At 49.5% G+C, this 20,184-nt stretch overlaps 1 protein-coding gene across 1 annotated transcript in view; it reads left to right on the top strand.

The window, feature by feature from the left end:
* DOCK2 (dedicator of cytokinesis 2) overlaps positions 1 to 20,184 on the top strand; it is a 407,460-nt gene that overhangs the window by 296,970 nt on the left and 90,306 nt on the right. Inside the window, exons 28-30 of the mRNA XM_079145391.1 lie at positions 7,723 to 7,821; positions 10,392 to 10,486; positions 20,106 to 20,184. Coding sequence (XP_079001517.1) covers positions 7,723 to 7,821; positions 10,392 to 10,486; positions 20,106 to 20,184 — 273 coding nt within the window. The remainder of the gene's footprint in view (positions 1 to 7,722; positions 7,822 to 10,391; positions 10,487 to 20,105) is intronic.

Raw genomic sequence — 20,184 nt, 5'->3', positions numbered from 1 at the left:
GCCCACACCCTGGTGATGCTCCTGGTTTTGATTTTTCCCAGGGAGGTGTGAGCTGAGGACTATACCATATGGTCCAGGACTCAAAACAGACTCTCCTGCATAATCTTTCCTAAAACACTCAGTATGAAGCTTGGAAGCCCACACTGGTGTATGCACCAAGAATAAATCCTTGTTTCTGAGACTGTTCTTTTTGCAATCAAATTTGTGACCCTCTACACCCACACCTCCATAGATGGAGTTAGAAACAAAAATTATCTTCTGTTAAGTTAAAAACAGGGGTGTCTGGCTTCTCAGATTACTCCCCCAGACTCAGATGGCTTTAGCTGGGAGCAGCCAGGAGCAGGCTGAGCAATGAGCCCCTGAACCTGAACACAAATGGAATCTACACAAAGCAAGAGAGTCCATGTCCGCTTCCACCGGAAGAGGGCCATGTTCTCCTTCAAAGTAATCATTCTGTGAAAAGTGCTTGCTAGGAGGGAGGCCACCACCAGGAATGAGGAAGTGTCAACACTGAGAATATAATTTGCACATTTCATGGACCCATGACCCTGGGAACAACTCCAGTGTGGTACCTTGGAGATGGACTTGTGGCTAAGGCATGGAAACCGCTTCTTTAGAGTCAATCTGGTATCAAGCAGCGCCAGAGTGAGTTTCCTAAAACCCAGGTGGAGGGCATCACTTTGCACTTAGAACAAAATCCAGACTCTCACCTGCCCCTCAGGGACCCATGGGGCCTAGCTCCTACCTGTCTCTCTGACATCATCGTTTTCTTCACCCACTCAGCCTTCCCTGGCTCTGCAGGGGGCCCACATGCCAGGGTCTCTGCACCTACTCTCCACTAGACCAGGATGCTGTTCCAGATGTTTGCATCACCCATTCTCATCAGTCATTCAAGTTTTCAACTCAAACATCAGTGTGCAAAGAGGCCACTGTCTACCCTGTTGAAATTAGTCCCCTTCCATCTTTCTGTAAGACTTCGCTAGTAGAACGAATCACTTTGGTCCTCAAGAGCAGAGCCACCGTGAACCTCATTCACTGATGCATATCCACTACCAGAACCATGCCCTGCACATAGTAGGTATTCAAGAATACTCGTTGAATTAAGTAATGTGTGAAAGAGAGATCTCGTTCTGGCTTGAAGGAACCCAGTTGAAGAAGCCAGCTATAGTTAGGGAACCAGAAGTCCGGAATTAGAACAAAATCTTGCATTTCCAGCCTTTGCTGGAGTAAAGGTGGTCAAGGCATAACCCCAGCTTTTCAGAGTTTGTGGAGGGGGTCCCTGGACATTCTTGTAGAAATAGTGGATACTACAGTAAATTCAGTTTCTCATCTAATGTCTGTTGAACCCATGCGATATGCAAGTTACACACTAGAGCCTCGAGAGACAGCAATGAATCATGTCCACGTCCCTCCCAACGGGACAGACTGTGCTGACATGGGACATGCAATAATGCAGGTCTCAGTTCCTGCACTACCACATCCTAATGTCCATCTAGGATGACATTCGAATGTCTGCTTGGCCTCCTTGCATCTCACTTTTTTCCTCTGTAAAATGGGTGCAGAGCTGACCTTGTGGGATTGCCAAGAGGAGCAGGAAGAGATGCAGGAGAGGATGCAGGGAGACACCTGGGCAGTGGGAAGGATGGATGGGATTTGCTTTCCTTCCGCCTCCCCCTGTGGTTAAACGTCCACTGTGTCCCTGGGAAGATCTAATGTGATCTCACACCGCAGAGCCACAGCCCGGACTCCAGCCAGGATCAGAGAGGCGGGCTTCAAAGCAAGCATTGTGGGAACGCAGCTCCTCTTAGCCCTGGTTCCAGCCGCCTCGCCACACTCCCTCCTGCCCCTGGCCAGCCAGGATGGCTCTCTGAGCAGACACCGTGCCTGCAGCTGGCCCTGGTGAGTGCTCGAGAGCTGACCCATCTCCAATGCCCACTGTGTCAGGAAGGGGTGTTCACCGCCACCTTCCTGGGACACCGTGTGCACAGATGGACATGTCAGGGGACATCTAGAGGACACCGCATCCAGGAGGCACCTTTCCATTTTGCTGCAATCTTCCCCGCTTGACACGTAGCAGATCACACAAAACCCCAAACTCGGTGCCCACCAACCGACTTCCCCAAACAGAAAGGTGACTTGGTTTACTGTGTCACACAGCAGGATCCCCAAAGAATGTCATGGCACAGTGACAGCCATGTCCTACCATCAAGCAGCTGGGGGACTGAGTTATCAATAAAGACAGTTGTATTTCCTGCCTTTGAACAATTTGGGCACTGTTGTCACTTTTCCTACCTGCCAGCAACTGTCCCCAAATAAAAGAACTCTCCCAGCATGCTCTGCTCCAAGAGGCACACACTTGATTTACTAAACAGCTGGACTTGAGGCACATTGCTAACTGGCAGCTTATTCCCAGTCGAAGGGCACGGCCTTTAGCTCCGCCTGGGAGCACTTGATGTGTCCGCAGGTACGTGGGGAGACAGAATCATCATTTCCTCCATCCAGGTCAGGAATTTTAATTAGCTAATCTGACTAGTTTCTCTGGACCACAGTCAGCAACAAGACAATGGTAATCATAGCTGATATTTATTGAGGGCTTTCTGCCTTCTAAGTTCTTTATAAGAACTAATTTTGATCCTTTATTCCGTATGAAGTAAGAAATGTTTTGATCCTCCTTGATGGATGAGACCCTGCTCAAGGTCACGAGACGGGAGAGAGGTTGAGCTGAGGTCTGCACTCAGGCTGTTTCCCAGGCCCACTCTAGACTCTCCGTCCTGGTAGAACCAGATGTGAGCTCTTTGTCCTGCTCACCTCTGTACCCTTGACACCTCGCATGGTGTCTGGAACTGGGTGGATGTCACAAGAGAATGTGCACCTTGGCTGTCCCAAAGAGTACTCCAAATTACAACTCCGAGCAGCCTGACGAAGTTCTGAGATGAATGGGTTTTAAGTCCTTGTTTCTCCTGGCACTGTCCCTCCCACCTCCAGTCCCGGATCACCACACAGACAGCACGAGCTTTATCCAAGAATAAAACCCATTACATAACCACACGGCAGGCATGGGGGTGAACAGAGAAGCAACCTGAGAGTGACATTTGGCCACCTCTAGTCTCCAAAGGATAACTCCAGGGAAGAACTTTCCATCTCCCTAGGAGCCTCCCCTTGCCTGCAAACTTTCCTTCATCTCCTCTCCTTGGCGCTTCCTATATTTTATTTTATTTTGGTCGTGCACATTATTTGAAGTTACTATAGCAACGTGTCACCAGCTGGCATCGCATAGTAATGTTGGCATTTAGGTAGCAAGCTCCCAAAGTTGCTCTTTCCCTCCCTCTGCGATCTCCTCACTCCCACTAACCTCAGGTGACTGGGTGCCTCCTCAACCGCAGGGCCCCGCTCCTCCGCTTTGCTTGTTCTCCCAGGCAGAGCAAACCCTGTAGACTCTTCCTTGCTTCGCTCGGCACTGGGTACTGCAGGAGTCCTGGGTGTGTGTGTGTGTGTGTGTGTTTGCAATAGAGGGTGTTAAGTAGATATGTTGAAGTTGAATGTTGTGTACCAAAACTGTTGGCATTATTAATATGATGATAATGACCATTTTTTAGTGCAAAGAAGTGAGTGCCAGGGTTTGGAGAGGGCTACTATCCACATCGAAATCGCCCAGCATCTGAGCTAATTAACTGTGGCCACACGGTGTTAGGGTTCTCTTCTCTTTTGCCATCATGCAGTGAAGAGACCCCCACTGTTTCCCTCGGAGCTCCAGCGCTCTCCCAGGTGTGCATGACCTCCCCACGTACTGACTGATGAGCTGAATTAATTACAAGCATTGATCGCCTGCGCTTGCAGAAGAGTGTCCTGCATGGCAGATAAGCCCCGCCACTCTCAGCGTTAAGGAGCCCTCATCAGCCAAGTGCCTGTGATGACTGTACTTATTTTTACACGTTTGACCTAGTTTCAAACCGTGTCTCTTCATGCTGTGATTCATTAGCCACATTTTAACCAACCCCGATCGGAGCGAGGTGACTCTGCTTGGTTTGCACCAGAGTCTCGGATTCAATTTCTCTCTGGAATTTAATATGCAAGTCCCACTGGTATTCCGTTTTAGGAAGCAATTTCCTATCCAGGCACCTGGCATGCTGCTTGGGTATGGGTGAGTGACTGCCTCATGCCTTGGTAGTAAATATATGCCGATCTCAGAATCTCTGCCAGGGATGAGAAGTGGGGATTCTTGCTAGCCTGGACTACTGGGTCCCCGCCCCCACAGTCCCCACACAGTATTATTCAGGCTCTTCTAGGTTGCTCTTGGGCTGGGAGTTTGAGCTCCTTTGCTATAAAGTTTGAGCAATGTCAATGTTAGGGCTGTCTCAATTGCCAGGGCGGATGCAGTCTGATCCAGTTCCTTCTAAAATTTTAAGTCATGGTGGATGTGGAAACATGGTCTCAAACTTGTAAAAGGGGAGGGGGCAAGATGGAATTGCCATTGTGAAAATATTACTGGAAAAGGGACACATGCCAGAGAAGCATAATGTTATTCCATCACTCTGTCATTGTGACAAAGTGGTTTTTTAAAATTCAAATGGCAGAGAAGAGCCTTTTCTGAACAGAAACCTGCTACCGGTGTCTTGCTCCATTTCAGGTTTCGATCGGTCATATTGGTGTGATTTCTGAGGGGTCTGATACCAAGTGGCTAGACGCTACAGTATGGAAACGAGGTGCTTCCAGCTGGAAGTCAAACACTGTCAGTTTTCATTAACAGCCAAATGCAGGTAACTTGTGCAAACTTCAGTCACATCACACTACAAATCCTACGGGAAGGAAAGGCACCCAGCTGGGTCTCTCTACGTGGCAGTTGGAACAAAGAAATTAACAAGCTGGTAAAAGTAATTTTCATCGATCCACAAACTCTAGCATACTAACCAACTCCTAATAAAACAATAGTGGTTTCTTTCATGAAATGGTCACTGTAATAGGAACTGCAATCCTGCTCCTTGATTTTTTTTTTTTTTTTTCCTTTTCAAGGAAGCAGAGAAGTTTCCTTAAACAGGGCTTCAGACAAGGGAGCCTTTTCAAGGTAATGCCAAGCAAAGTGAGCTCCCAGGTCTGGGTTTTGCATTTTCCCCCCTTCAAATTCAAATCAAGCCATTGGCAATAACAAGCATTCCAGACCTATGCCTTGGGCAGCTAGCACTTGTGACACGGTGGGCTTTTCACTGCCCCCCCCCCACACACCCATGCAAGCTCACAATCCCAGCGCTCGCTTAAACCAAAGCTTTAGAAGTAAACTAAGAGGCGACAGCGTTTTCTCTAAGAAGATCATCCATCACACACACAAATAAAACCTTCCCACATCTCTTACCTTAGCAGTGGGATTACCTGCAGGAGATGTCCCTCTTCCCTGCCCAACGAGCCAGGCTTTGACCAGCAGCAGAATAACTCCAAAAGAAGGAAAAATAAGTCCTTTATGTTGTAATTTTCACTGTTTATATGCAAGAAGTGTAGTGGGTCTGCTCACGTAGGAATAAATAAGAAGCCGAACAAACTGCACAGCAGCTACTGTGTGGAACAGCCCTCTAGTGGCCACAGGCGGAATTGTTGCAGGAAGGGAGAGGAGACAGGGAGTAGAGGAAGCAGGGGCTTGTGTGCGGATACACACATGCACACGCACACGCGCCCACTTCTACACCCTTTAAGCCCTAGGATTCCTTCTTGCTCACTTCCAGCTGGCTCAGAGGTATAAACAGGAAGTAAGTTCATTTCTTGACTTAGTGGGACCTGGTTAAGTTAGTAGAGATGGGGATGGATGTTCGGTCTGGTTTGAAAGGGGTGAATAATTTCAAAACTCACCACTCGCTGGAGCCTGAGCAGGAGAGAGGATCTCACTGCAGATCATAGAGGGGGTGTGGCCCATGTAGAGGCTGCCAGTCCCGTCCCCGAGCGCCATTGGTCTGTACTCCTGAGAGTCCCCGGTTCGTGCTCTCTGCCAGATCCGCATGTTTTCTAAATGTTTATGGTGGGTGAGTGTGGGGGTCACCGGCCAGCTGGGCTAGCGTCCTGTGTGAGTGACCTGCTTAATCATACAGAGTCCCTTGCTTTAAAAGGCTGCATGCATTTTGAAATTCTCCATCATTTTAAACAGGAGCCCTATATTTTATTTGGTTCTGGGTCCCACAAATTGCATAGCCAGTCCTGCTGGCAGGGAAACAGACTATCTCAATTGAAAAGAACCCGGAAGCAAATGGCAATCTGTGTCTTTGGAAGCTACTTTGGTGAATAGAAGCCTAAGAGACATTCAGTTACCCAAAAGGGTTCCTGAGAAGGAATGCAAAGGGGCCTCCCAGGGTCACCGAGGATGCTGCTCCAGCACTGGAACAAAATTGTAAACCCTCTGGCAGGGGATTAATGTTTGTTATATTTTTTAACAAAAGAACTTACACAAAGGTAGCAGTGTGTGATCCCAACCCTGATTTTTGGTTCAAACATAAAACTTCCAAGCCTACCTACCTCTTCCAAACATAAAACTTCTAGGGACTCTTAGAGTGGGGGTCCCTAGAGACACCTGCATGACAGCCTGGTCCATCTCTAGTTATCTGCACTGGGCTGGGCCATGAGGGACCCCCCTCCAGTCAAAATGGCAGCCCCTAGGGGATCGTGCAGGGGCAGCTGAGAGTGGCTTCTCAAGGCTGCTGGATCAGTGGCCAGCGCTTCCTTTACCAGGTCTCCCTCCTATTGCCTGTAGATATGGACATGAGTAGAAGACACACCCAAAAACCGACCCTCCCAGTTCGGAGCAAGAAAGCAGGAACGGCCAAGCTGCTGTCTTTGGTGTGTGGAAGGGTGTGTTCCCTGCCCCTCTGCTCCCAGGGATCCTTCCAGACCCCTCCAGCTCTCCACCTTGGTTTCTCTCATGTCTGAATCCTTCTGGCCCTTGCTGTGCTCCACAGATCCAGGTCTTGAACTTCCTCTGTCCTGAATTTAATTGTGCTTTGCCAACTAGACCATTAGCTCACGGAGAGCAGGTCCCATCTCTTCATTTCTTATCCTACCCCAGGAGCTACTGGCTTCTCCCTCTGGCTAATTCATAATGATCCAGTAACTGGTCCCTCTACAGGGAGCTTTAATGTATACCAAGGTGCTGTTGTGCTGTTGGACCCAATGGATCCTTTTTTGCTTATTAGTGCATTTTAATTATACAGAAGAATGGGTTTCATTGTGATATATTGGTGAATGCAAATAAATCACTTGCTTTGATCTCAGATCCTTTTGATAATTCCTCTGGTGGGAGATATGGATGGATGGATGGATGATTTCCTACTTTACAGATGAGATAGCTGGGATTTTCCCATGTAAAATTATTTAACAGAAAATGACTCTGTCTCCAGGATCTCCAGATAGGCTGGATCTCCCAACGCCCATGTACTGCTCTTTTCCCAAATGCACAAGCAGCAGGAGAGGTCACATGTAGGGTCTTATTTTCATATCTGCAGCACTGCAGTCCCAGGGACATAATAGGTGTTCAGTGAATGCTGTTTCAATGAACGCGCTCTAGGGAGACATTTACCCATGGGGAAGTTTCACCTGTTCACCCGGTGAGGAGAGATTCTCTGTCCTTGGACGTCCCTTTTATACTTACTAGGGAAGGTTGGGCGTTTTCCAGTTTAAAGTCAAGGAAATAGAAAAGATGAATCTCATTGTCCCTTCTCACTAGTTCCTGGTGTTCTTTATTTCTTGCAGAGTCACTTTGTGGCGTGTATGACGGCCATCCTGAACCAGATGGGGGACCAACACTATTCCTTCTACATCGAGACCTTCCAGACCAGCTCGGACCTTGTGGTGAGTCTGACATGCTGGACACGGAAGCGGGTGGGCGGGGTGACACCTTGAGCACTTGGTTCTCATGAGTTCGGGCCCCGCAGGTCTTGAATGTGTGTAAGTTTATAAATGTGTATGTGATTCCCCTTCTCTTGTATCTCTCACCTCTGGAACATGTCTTCCGTCTATGTCTCAGTCAAGTCTCAACATCTACCACATGATCTAGATACAGTTCCATAAATGCACGCTGGTGAATCTCAGACACTTGGAGGTTAAGCGCATGAGTGTTGGAGTCACACAGTCTTGGATTTGAATCCTGGATTTGTCACCAGCTAGCTGTGTGACCGGGGGCAAGAGAACCTCTCATAAGCCTCAGTTTCCTCATCTGTAAAGTGAGGATAACTTGGTTAGGTCGCTTGGATGGGAGCACTGTATGGCTCACTTAGTGGGTATCCAGAAGAGGTAGCTAGTATTAGGTTATGACAGTGCACAGAGGAAACTGCCCTGAGCTGCATCCCCTTATTTATTTATTTATTTTTCTGTGCTGAGGATGGAACCCAGGGGCTGGTGGATGCTATTTAAGTGCCCTATCACTAAGCTACATCCCCAGCCCTGAACTTGCCTCTTCTAGCCTCTCAGGACTCCACTGCTAGAGGACCATCGCTGCAGCCTGCGGCCTTGGCCTCTGCAGCATATACCTTCATTGACAGAGTCCCACCCACGCTGCCCTGTCCCTGGATGGAGCAGAGCACTTTCCTGACAGTGTGGCCCTTGGTCACTCTCCACTTCCAGGGTCAGCAGTCCTGCTGCTAGGAGCTCTGAATTCTCCTGGGAAGACCGAGGGTGCTGAGATTGGACCACCCTCAGAGAGTGGCCCCTCTACGGGGAATCACTGGGTGGTCACCGCCCTGCCCTTTCCCCGGGGAGAAGTGAGCCAGCATTCTCTTCTTCATTGTAGGGTTGGCAAGAAATGGAACCCTTTTATGGATACTCAAAAAACAAATAAAAGGAATAACCCAAGTTTCTCTACTGCCCCCTACCAAGTTCTTTATGTCTTGGGGCATAGAAATAGGAAACACAGATTCCTAATTTTTGATCCTTTATGGAAAGAACAATTCCCAGAGAGGAAGTGGGAAAGGGAATTCCTGTGTATTGAACATACGCACTTGCTCATCTCCTCCTCCCAGCAGTGTGACGTAGGTGTTGGGAGTCACGTTCTTCAGTTCCACAGTCTGCTTGATGAAGACTTGACGCAGTACAGGACCAACACAGCAGAGGTCCACTTGGAACCTCAGCTCTGGCCTCACACCACATGCATTTTCTCAGTTAGAAGCCACGTTCGTTATGTCTGGGAGCCAGAAGCCTTCTCCGTCCCATAGGAAGGGAATGTGCCTGTGACAAGAGTCACTCTTGCCCAGGTGACAGCAAGGGTGAATAATAATCCCCACCATCATCATCACCAGCATCAGTGAGCTCTCAGAGCTCCAGGCTCTGTGGGAAGCCTCTGATGGACAGGTGTACTTAATCATCGTGCTAGCCTGTGGAGGTGAATCCTGGCCCCTTTCTGCTGATGTGGAAGCTGGGACTAGAGCACTAAGGTCATTTTTCCTAGAAGCAGATGACACTGGAAAAGAACCAGTGTCATTTCCAGAATTTTGCAATTTATCTTAAAGCAGTGATTTTCAAATTATATTCTTCCTAGCCTCACTCTGCTCTGACACTCTGACACACACACATGCACACACAAACGCACACACACAGAGCCCATCTACTTTTATCTATTTCAAATATTAGGTTCCAGGTGAGATTTCCTTTGAACAAAGAATTCTGCAGTTAAGAGGGATTTGAAAACTACTGCTTATGGAAAGAATTCTGAAGGGGCTCCCTCTGGATTTGGGGCTTCACCTAAAGCATTCAAGCGATGTGGTTTTATTACTTCCCGCTGAAGAAGGTCACAGGTTCTGGGTTTTGCTCTCTGGATTTGTACTGAATTTGTTTTCTGCAAAGATGGAGACCCAGTTTGTCCCATTGCAAATATGAGAGTGTGGTGAAGTAGCTTTGAAGCTCTTCTAAGGAGAGGAGAAGAGTCCTGGTATCTGCGTTCCCCCTAATCTGCTCATGTGTGTGTGACAGATGAATTAGCTGTATTTACAGCACTGCTAATTAGATGCTCATTTAAATAATAGTTTATTTGCTAAATGACCTGAGATGTATTCATATGGTGTCGATTATTTACTTCTCAAATACATATTTGGGAAGATGTTTATAAAATTGCCACATCAATGAATACATTTACTTCTTTATTCTCAAAGACAGAATTAATAGTGCTTTATTTTGAGATTGTCTTCTTATTCCATATTCATGTTCCACTTATTTGTGAAACAGCCTCTTGGAAGCCAACTTTTACACTTCCATTTACAATGCACAACAATGAATTTCAGTGAATTAGCTTAATGAAGAACTGGTCCCCTTCCCTTTCTGTCTCTGTAAAAAATAAGGGGAAAATTTTAAGAGCGCACAGGATCTGGACACTTGCAGCCAGTTCCTCTCTGCAAAGTGGGATGACGGTTATGCTCTGTCCACTCTGGCAGGACTTCCTGATGGAGACCTTCATCATGTTCAAGGACCTCATCGGGAAGAATGTGTACCCCGTGGATTGGATGGCCATGAGCATGGTTCAGAACAGGTGGGTGACCTGCTTCCCGAAGGCCACCTCCCACGGCCCAGCGTAGTGGTCACTGGTGGCCCTGAGGTGGGGACGGTTCCCCCAGGTGAGAAGTCAAAGTGCTGACAGATCCTTTCTACCTTCAAACCCAGGCAGGAACTTTGCACCCACCCCGAATTACTCAGAAGTCCCCCTCACCTTCTCCGTCCTTGAAAGCCCAGTTAAAACACCAGACTGTGTCTATGGAACTTTCCCTAAACTCTCTAGACAGGCAAGCATAGGAAAGCATTTTTAACTATATTATTTCAAAATTGATTAGAAATAATAAAACGTATCCTGCGACATAAGGTAAAAGAAGTGTGGGCAGTTTCGTTGGATTAAGCAGCTTCGTCCAGGTTTCCATGCAGCAGGACTTGTCAGCGCTTTTAATACGCGCATGTGATGTTCTAAAGAGGAGGATTTAGGACCCAGCATTTTACAGGTGAATCTGTGTCTGGAACCGTGGGCTGTGTGACTGGCGTGTCTCTGTGCGTGCATGTCATAGCTATCAACATCTCATGGACTATCGATGGAACCCAAATAGAGCTCATGCCCCATGTGGCCCTGCCCCAGCATGAGATAAAAATACTTGTCAAAGATTTCTCTGTTGACCCTCATGTCGCCACAGTGGAATGCAGATCCTAACAGCTGCCTTTTCCAAGATCCCTCTTCTCCGTTCCTCTGGCTCCCATCTCTCTCCCACGGCGCGGTTTCCCCTGGTCTCTCTCAGAAACTTTTCTCCAATCCTGCCCGTGATTACTTTCAACGGGGCCTTCCGGGCCCCCCCGCCTGTCTCTCGCTTCCTTCGGCTCTTGTGTTTGCTTCAGGTCCTTGTGTTTGCTCAGGCCCTGCCTCTCACACCGGCTTCCAGTTTCATGGCCCTCTACATTTTGCCTGTGTCACAAAAATCAAGTGCTGACTGGCAGAGAAAATTCCCCAAGGGCAGAGGAAGAGGAAAGTCGAACATGCTGAAGCTGAGTATTCTTTGGTGGAAGGGAAAGAGAGAAGACTATGAACATTTATGTAGCCATGGTTTTCCACTGGTGTAGCCCAAGGACTTCTCTCTCACATGCCTGCGGCAGACTCCAGTCCAGCCAGCCTCCCTCCCTGCCCTTTCAGCCCTCTACGAAGCTCTTCTTGCCCTCCCTGTGCCCGTGTGGTCCACCGTGTGACTGTGCACATCCCTGCCCACTGAGCTCTGGGGCCAACATCCGGGGCTTCTGGAGCGGAGATGGAGTTTGTCCGGAAGGAGCTCTCTGTCTGACCCTCTGCTTCCCCTGGGAAGAGGAAGCTCAGCCCTGCAGCAGGTGTCAGAGTGTGGCCCACGCATGTGGAGAATCCAGGTTCTGCAGGATTGATGTGCTGGTGGGAACTGGGCCCCGGCCACATGCTGGGTCAGAGGCAGGTCACTCCCCAGCCCTGTGGGCATGAGACAGACAGGTGTATACAGCCTCACGCTCTGGAGGGTTCTGTGCTTGGTTTAATGCTCTGGTGTCATCTTGGACTTCTTAACAATTTCTGGACAAGGACACTTGTATTTTCATTTTGCACTGAGCCCCCATAATTATGTAGCCAGGCCTACATCAATGACCTGTCAGTCACCTGGAGCTGCGGGGCAGCCGCTCCTGCACTGCAGGGGGGCCCTTTGCGGTTTTGCCCACTGGTTGGTAAGGTGTTGGGGTCTTGCCCACAGGCCTCCATCCGAGTAGCCTGCATGGTCATCTGATCTGTGGGCCAGTGCCTCGGAGGAAGGCCCCTCCTGAATCCCTGCTTGCTAGGAACTTGAGTCAGTCATCCAGAGATGATTCTCTGATCCTTGATTCTTGCTGCCTAGGAAATAAGAATGGAACTGGCTAAGGACCCGAGATAGTGGAAGTGTCTCCCGAATAGAAACGTTTGCATCTCTTAAGGACTAGCTTAGTACTGTCCTTGCTTTGAGTTTTATTTTTTTAAGTTGGACTGAGGAACAGAGCTTCAGCCCCCTGAGTTTCCCCACCTCACCTTTCTTGCCTCTACGGGGATGTCATTGAACTTCCTTTGAAGCGTCGGTTTCCCCATCTATACAATGGGGATAGGCCTCTTGAAACCTTCTCACCGTTGCGCAGGTTGTGCGCCATTTGTAACAGCTGACACTTATCAAGCGTTTGCCATTTAACCCCCCAGCGTCTTCGCAATGAGGTAGAACTGTTCTAATCTGCGTTTCACAGGCGAGGAGCTGCAGCTCAGAAGAGAGGTAGTTACTCGGTACAGCGTTGCTGATAAGGAACTGAGCCCCAGGCCCGAGTGCAGGGCAAGACAGGCCCCTGAGGCCCCAGGAAGCAGGTGGGCTTGCCAAGGAGCTGCTGGGTGGGAGGATCTCGCGGGCGCCCCCTGCCCTCTCCTCTTCTTCAGCACCCCAGCTCCTTCCTGTGGCCAGACCAGCTTCGCTTGTTAGTCTGAACACTGTCACTTCCTTTCCTGTCTTCCTCCCTCCTTCCCCTCCTCTTTTCTCCCTGTTATCTGTGTTTTTATAATTTGCTTGTTTCTATAATTTTTCTCTCATCACTTGTGACGGATGTACACGTATTAGTCATCTATTATTTACTTTTCTGCTGGCTGGAGGAAGGAGCGGGGTTTTCCAACACCAACTGTCTCCCCAGCTGCGTACCGTTCGTGTGTACAGACGTAATGACAGGCTACTGCAAGAGATGCTTCCTGTTAGGGCTTTTTTCTCTCTTTGGTGAGATGCAGCATTCAGTAGGATCTGATTTACATGACGTGCTTAATTCTTAAATGATCAAGCTCTTTATAACGCTGTAAATTAACAAAACTGGTCCTAGGAACCTCTTTTTTCCCCTCTGTCATCTGTGACTGGATATTCCAGTATTTCGGGGGTGCTGGGAATCTACGCACTGCCTGAAGCTCCTGCTCAGTGCAGTCAACCAACAAATATCGTCCAAGCCTCTGGGGCATAGGCAGATCAGTTCAAGCGGTGGTCCCAGGCGGCAGAGGGCTTCCAGTCTAGTGGGGAGACAGTAAGCGCACCAGTGGGAATATGGCCCAGGGCTGTATGGCCCCCAGAAAGTGTCCAGAGGCAGCACAGGGAAGTCAAAGCTTCTGTCTGCCTGAATTCAAACCCTCTCTCCATCATTCAATCGGGCAAGATACTTAACCACCCTGGTCAGTTTTCCTCCCTGTAAAGTAGGACTAGCAATGAGCCTGTCACAGAGGAACATTGTGGGGACTGAGGTGAAGTAGCATGTAGGAAGTGGTAAGAACAGCGCTCGCAGACAGCCAGCATTTCACAAATGCTTCACTAAAGAGGCAGATCTGGCCTGGATCTTGTCTGCATTTATCCATGGCGTGTTTTAAGGTCTAATATTGTCTTGAGCACGTAACAGGCATACGGTAGGGTCACAGCAGTTGACTTAGGGAGTCGCATGGGGCAGCACAGAGCAGTTATCCAGTGGTCCCTGAGTGTGCTGAGGGCGAGGAGCACCTTCCCTCTTCCTCCTTCTTGGAGTTCCTGCCTCCTCCGATTCACATCACCCAGAGAGGGTGCGAGACCTCTTCACGGTTCCTTCTGACAGCATGCGCACCTAATTCAGAGGTCCAGATGGCCACTGGCTTCCAGAGCCTGGGAGCTTTCTGCATCCCTAACTGGAACCCTAAATTATGCAGGACTTGTCAGAGGCACTTGGGGCAAGCCATGCGGGGCACCCAGCTGAAATCTGCTGATTGACTGGAACCTCAGTGGCGGAGTTTCTGTGTTGAGGGAAGCGGCTTAAAGGCTCTGGGGAAATGGGTGTCCCGATGCCTCCTTCAGAGGGACGAACCCTGCCTGCTCGCTGGCTCTTTCATTTCCGTCTTCAAGCTTAATCTGTAGAATCAACCATATCCCCCGAGCTTCCCACAGCGGGAAAGGAGCGGGATTCAGAAAGGCCCTCGCCCAGCGAGGCGATTCTCTACAGAAGGGGCAGGCCTACTCCCTTCCCTCTCTCATCACATCATGCACCTGTGTGTGTTGATGCTGTGTTGTCACATCAGGATGTTGTCTGCCTCAGATCTTCCTGCTCCAGAGCTACAAGGCGGTGGCAGGTTAAGAATAGCAACAGCAGCTGACATTCCTCGAGGACCTCTACATGCTGAGGCTCTGGGCCACTGGCTTCGTAGACTGCATCTCATTTGGCCCTCTCCCATGGCGGAAGGAGCAACTGAGATTCATGGAGGTCAAGGTCAGAGCTCAGAAGAGTGGCAGCTGGGAGGCGGCTTGCTCCAGCCCCTTCAGGAGTCCCTGTGCCCCTTCCATTCCTGTGTCCCAAGGAGTGATGTGTAGACTTCACAGAGGCTGACCTGGGGGGCAGGACGCAGGGTTCAGCTGCTTCGGTAACAAGGATTTGCTCTCTATTCGAAGGCACCAGGAAGCCGGGAACCCCCAGGAGCTGCGTCAACGCCCTGTGCTGGGCCATTCTGGGGGAGAGCAGCACTGGTTTGCCTTCTCTTTCTGCCAGCTTCAGCCTGCTCACAGCTGCCTTCTCTGCTCCTCGCTCTTTTCCACGGATGGAATCCTCCATTCATGGCTTCCACCAAGGGCCCAGGTTCACGGCATGCTCTCTGGTTCTCCTGCTTCGGACCACTAGAAAGGATTCCATCTACTCCATTGTGGGCTTGGGTACTCCCACTGGGCAGAAGTACCCCTAAGACCACCCTCAGGTGCTGGCAGCCCAAGGAAGACTATCTTACCCCAGGTGTGGGCCCGGTGTCCAACAGGCTGTGGGCAGGACAGTGGAGTGACAGTAAGAAAGCCTAAGGACCCCCCGGGGCCTGGCAGGCAAGGGGAGAAGCACGTGGTCCATGGCAGGCTGTGCTTCACGGGAGCCGGTGGTTCCTTGTGTGAACTGCAAGGCCTTGGGGGGCGTGGCCGGTTCTGCTGCAGTGAACGTGGGAGATGAGCCGATGCTTCCAAGCTCCACTCTGCTGCTGTAGAATGGGAGGAGCAATAGCACCTGCCTGGCTGGGTAGAATTAAATGAAGCAGCATCTGCAGAGCACTTAGCACGGGGGCGACGCATGGTGACTACTGATGCCTCATCACTGTCACTGTGAATCCGCGAGCTCAGGGGTCGGACAGAAGTGCAGAGATTTCCTTGTGGGCCAAACTGCACGGTGGCTAAAGGCCTCCCTTCTGAAGGCGGTGACTCCACAGGTACTGCCTGGGTTCCTGGGAAACTCACCTCAAATGACAGATCCAAGGAGGCAGCAATATCGAGCTCAGAGGGGAGGGGGAAAGAGGAGGGAGCGCCCCAGCAGAGCACAGAGCCGGGCTCCTGGCCCACAACACGGCTCTGGTGGTATTTCTCAGACACGACCTGCCAAGTGCCATGGGCGGGACTTGCCGGGCTGAGACCTGGTAAGGAGCTTTGTTTTCGGTGATTCAAGTTCATTATTGAGAACAGCAGAGTTGATGTGTTTTCATTCCAACCCACTTCACCCTATTAGGGCTTAGGCTTTAAGAGAAATTATTTAAAAATAAGAAAAACGAGGAGAGAAGGGTCCTACTTTTCCAAACACACACGTGACACCAACATTAAGTGACATTCTGACTGTGAAAGAACCCGAGGGAGAGAAGGACCAGCGCCCGCCCTCAGCATAGGGTTGATGGGTTCCTGGTCACTGGACCGGCTGGGAGAGCCTGCGACAGGTTCGGGCTGACAACCGAGTATTGACAGTCCCTGGAATCGCTGAGCTTTGTTGCTACTGAGAATGTATAAAACCCTCGTTTGGGGATCGTATTTCAGATTCTGCAATGTTTATACATGGTATGACAGCCACTCAGTACGTTTCCGTCTGGGAATCAGATAACTAATCTTTAAGGAGAAAACATAGATGTTGTTTCAAAGGCATGTTAACAAATGACAAAACAGCAAAACCGAAGAAGTTTCACTTTGACGGCCTACGGGGGTCGGGGGCTGGACTTGGGCGTTCTTCTTTCTGCCCCGCCTGGTCCCGCCTGCCTCCCACCGGGCTGCTCTCTGCTCCTGTCCGTACTGTGCTGCTGGCCCTGCCTTTGGAAGCGGAATGAAGCACCCAAGGGGCTCTGCTGCCACCAGGGCCACTGTCACAGGCACTGTGCCACCGCTTCTATGCTCTCGCTCCCTACACCCTGCAGCGACCCAGTGAAAGAGGTGACAGCACTGCTGTTTCACAGCGAGCAAACTGGGACTTTAGAGGTGATATCACACGTCCCAAATCCACACAGCCAGAAAGTGGCAAAAGCAGAAATAACATCCATGTGTGTGTGTGTGTGTGTGTGTGTGTGTGTGTGTGTGTGCGCGCGCGCGCTCCAAATTCGGTGATCCCGACTCTAGGGCACCCTACCTTCTTCTGTTCATCAAACATCTAGGTGTTCCATGAGCACCTGGCCCAGCACCCTAGACAGGCAGTGTGCTAGAGGCACCTGTCCACACTCCCCACCTACCAAAATATACCAGTGGCTCTGTGGGTATTTTCCTGGCCTCTGGAGAAAGTCCTGCTTCTGTCTCCAGGAATCTCTGGCTATAGAGTGCTCAGCCCATCTTTAGGACAAGCTAGGAATTCAACGCCCTGGAAGAACTTTTAGCCACTGAGGAGCAGTATTAGTGGTGTGAATAGCCCAGTATGTCTGTCCCCTGGGAGGGGAACTTCTGATGTGCAAATGTGTTCTATAGCATTTCCTAGAGGCTCCCAAGCAGAATGGAGTCTCAGTGGTTGCCCACAGCAAGGATGGCCTCCTCAGCAGCCCTTGCTTGGCTTCCCGTGGTGTCTCAGGTAGGCCAGGCAGGTGTTTGCTCTGAACCATCACTCACTGAGCAGGCGATTTTCATTGGCTGCTGTTATTGCTCCCCACTCCCTCAATTTCACAAACACAGATACACAGAGGAGAGTCGGGCACACTGCAGCTGTGTTACAGAGCCTCCGGGGAAACCGAGGCAGTGTGAAGACCTCTCCCTTCAAGCCCCAATTCTTGTGATCAAGTCAGAAAAATTACACACATGTCACTCAGAGTAACAGGCATGAGTTTCTTGAAGAGATAGGAAAACAGGAAGGGGACACTCTCAAGGGAGACAGAGGGTCCTCTCAGAGAGAGGAGAGTGCCTCTCCTACACCCCAGTTTTATTGGTGATCCCAGAGAAGTTTCCAGAGAAACCCAGGTCCACCTCTTGACTTTTGATTGACAGCAGGATAACCTCAGATTTTCAAGTCCCCACTGTCATGGCAACTCTAGGCCACTGGGGCCCGTGCTGACCAGTTCTAATCAGATTTTTAACCGTGCATACTTACAGATTTTATGGTAAGGAGGAACTATCCTCATCTCCCTGAGTTTCAGGATCTGGTCTCCACAGTCTCCTGGGTTCCTCCCATGGACATTATCTCAGGCCTACATTTCCTCTGCAGATAGCAGGTAGTTTGCTGAGGAATGTGACATATCTGTCCACTTAGGCCAGGCAGGGCTGCTTCTTGGAAAAGAAAGCATGTGAGGGTCAGCACAGTAGGCCCCTTTTATGGAATTACTCTCTTAATCTCATGTTCCCACCATCCTCACCTGTCTGTTCCCTAACAGTTGGGAGGCTACTATAAAAATCCAGGAGAGAAAGAATAGTGGCTTGGTCCAGTTGGGTGGCAGTGAGGGAACATGGCATAGTGAATTCTAGATATATTCTTTTTACTTTATTTTATTTTATTTTTTGATATGGGGACTGAACCCAGTGGTGTTTTACCACTAAGCTACATCCCCAGTCTTTTTTATTTCTTATTTTGAGACAGTCTTGCTAAGTCGCTGAGGCCAGCCTTGAACTTGTGATCCTCTTGCTTCAGCCTCCAAGTTGCTGTGATAACAGGCATGTGCCACAGTACCCAACTAATTCTGGATAGATTCTGAAAGCAATGCTAGGAAGATGTGCTGACAGGCCAAGAGTAGGATCTGGGAAAAATCCAAAAGTCAAGTTGCTGGGATTTTCTTTTCCCTTCTGAGCAACTGGAAGAAAGAAGTTGTCTTTACCTTAGATGAGAAGATGACAGAAGTGCTTGGGGTGAGGCAGGCAGGTGTTAGGACTTTAGTTCAGGACATGCACATTTGTGATGCCTATTAGTCATCTAAGGGGGACACAGAGCTGGAATTCAAGCTGGCACCCATGGGAGAGGCCAGGGATGGAGATGTGAACCTGGGAGTCATGGGCATGTGATTAGGGAGTCCATGTGCCTGAGGGAGTCCCAGGACCCCAGGAAAGTGCAGTCTAATGAGGGAGACGATGCCCCTTACTGAGCAGACAAGCAGACCATCTGCACCATAATGACCCAGGAAATCCAGTGACAAAGACGCAGCAGACCCTGCCCTGAAGCAGCTCCCAGTCTAAGAGAGGAGATCGGGCTGCAGAGTCGGCTAGACTGTGAAGTGTGGTGACGAGGGGTGTAGGAAGTAACCTCGCAGCTTGGGAGGTGGTGCGGTCACTTAGTCTTAGGAGACCGATGAGAGGCTTTTGATCTAGAGTGTGACGGGCAGGCAGAGAAGGAGCGGGCATTGTTCAGAAAGAACTCAGCCAAGTACTCAGGAAGCAACCTGAAGCACTGGGCAATGGCGATGACTGAGCCCAGGAAGGACGCTGGGGACCCAATCATGGAGCCAGAGAAAGAGTTCCCACTTGTCCTGGGGGCGTGGGGGCCATGGAAGTCAGTGATGGCCCCTTTGGACAAAGCGCTCTTGAGGACTGAGAGGCTGTGAGACTAGTCAGTTGGGCTCAGCAGGGAGCAAGAAGAGGAAGAGGTGGCTAGGAGGACTCTTCAAGACTAATGCAAATTGACAACAGGTAGCAAAGTGTTAAATGTGGGCAGGGTTTGTCCAGCTTTAGGACGTGGAGGAGAAGACCGGAAAAGAAGGGTTTATCGGGGGTTCAAGAAGTGCATGCAAGAGTGATCGTTGGAACACTGTTTGTAGCAAAAAAAAGCTGAGGCACCACACAAAGGTCCATCAATAAGAAACTGATTAAATAAATGGTGACACATCACATAGCAGAACACTCTTCAGCGATTAAAAAGGATGATGTATATCTGCGTTCACTAGCACGAAAGGAGAGCACGATTTGTAGCTGAATAAAAAAGACAGACTGTGAAGCAGCATTTATTGTGGAATGCCATTTATCAAAATGATATCCTTAAAATATCATGCATATGTATACGTCTAAGGAGACCTTTGAAATTACGTTCATCGAACTGTTGATGACAGATTTCTCTAGATGGTGGGCGATGGTGGGATGCTATTGGTTTGCTTAGGGAGGGGCTGGTTTTACTTTGCATCTTTTCTGGATGGCATGAACTTTCTGTCATAAATTTCTAATATCTGAGATATAAGGCCCTGCAGATTTTCAAAAGGAATTCAAATAGTCAGTTCTTCAGTTCCAGTAAGGCAAACGTGGCCCCAGGTCTTGACTCTGATAAGTGTCATCTGCCTTGGTCACCATGTACAAATCAGCATTGGGTCTTTCAGCCTCTCCCTAAGGGAGGGTGAGGGAATTTTGGTTTTGTGCAAAGGAGAGGGATGTCTGAGGGAGCATGCTCAGATGATCTAGTAACCTTCTCTCCTCTTCCAGGGTCTTCCTGAGAGCTATCAACAAGTTTGCAGAAACCATGAACCAGAAGTTTCTGGAACACACGAACTTTGAGTTCCAG

The sequence above is a fragment of the Sciurus vulgaris genome (genome assembly GCF_902686455.1).
Source record: "Sciurus vulgaris genome assembly, chromosome: 6".
Lineage (NCBI taxonomy): Eukaryota > Metazoa > Chordata > Mammalia > Rodentia > Sciuridae > Sciurus > Sciurus vulgaris.
The sequence above is the reverse complement of the archived record's forward strand: the minus strand, read 5'-3'. Positions and strand labels throughout refer to the sequence as shown.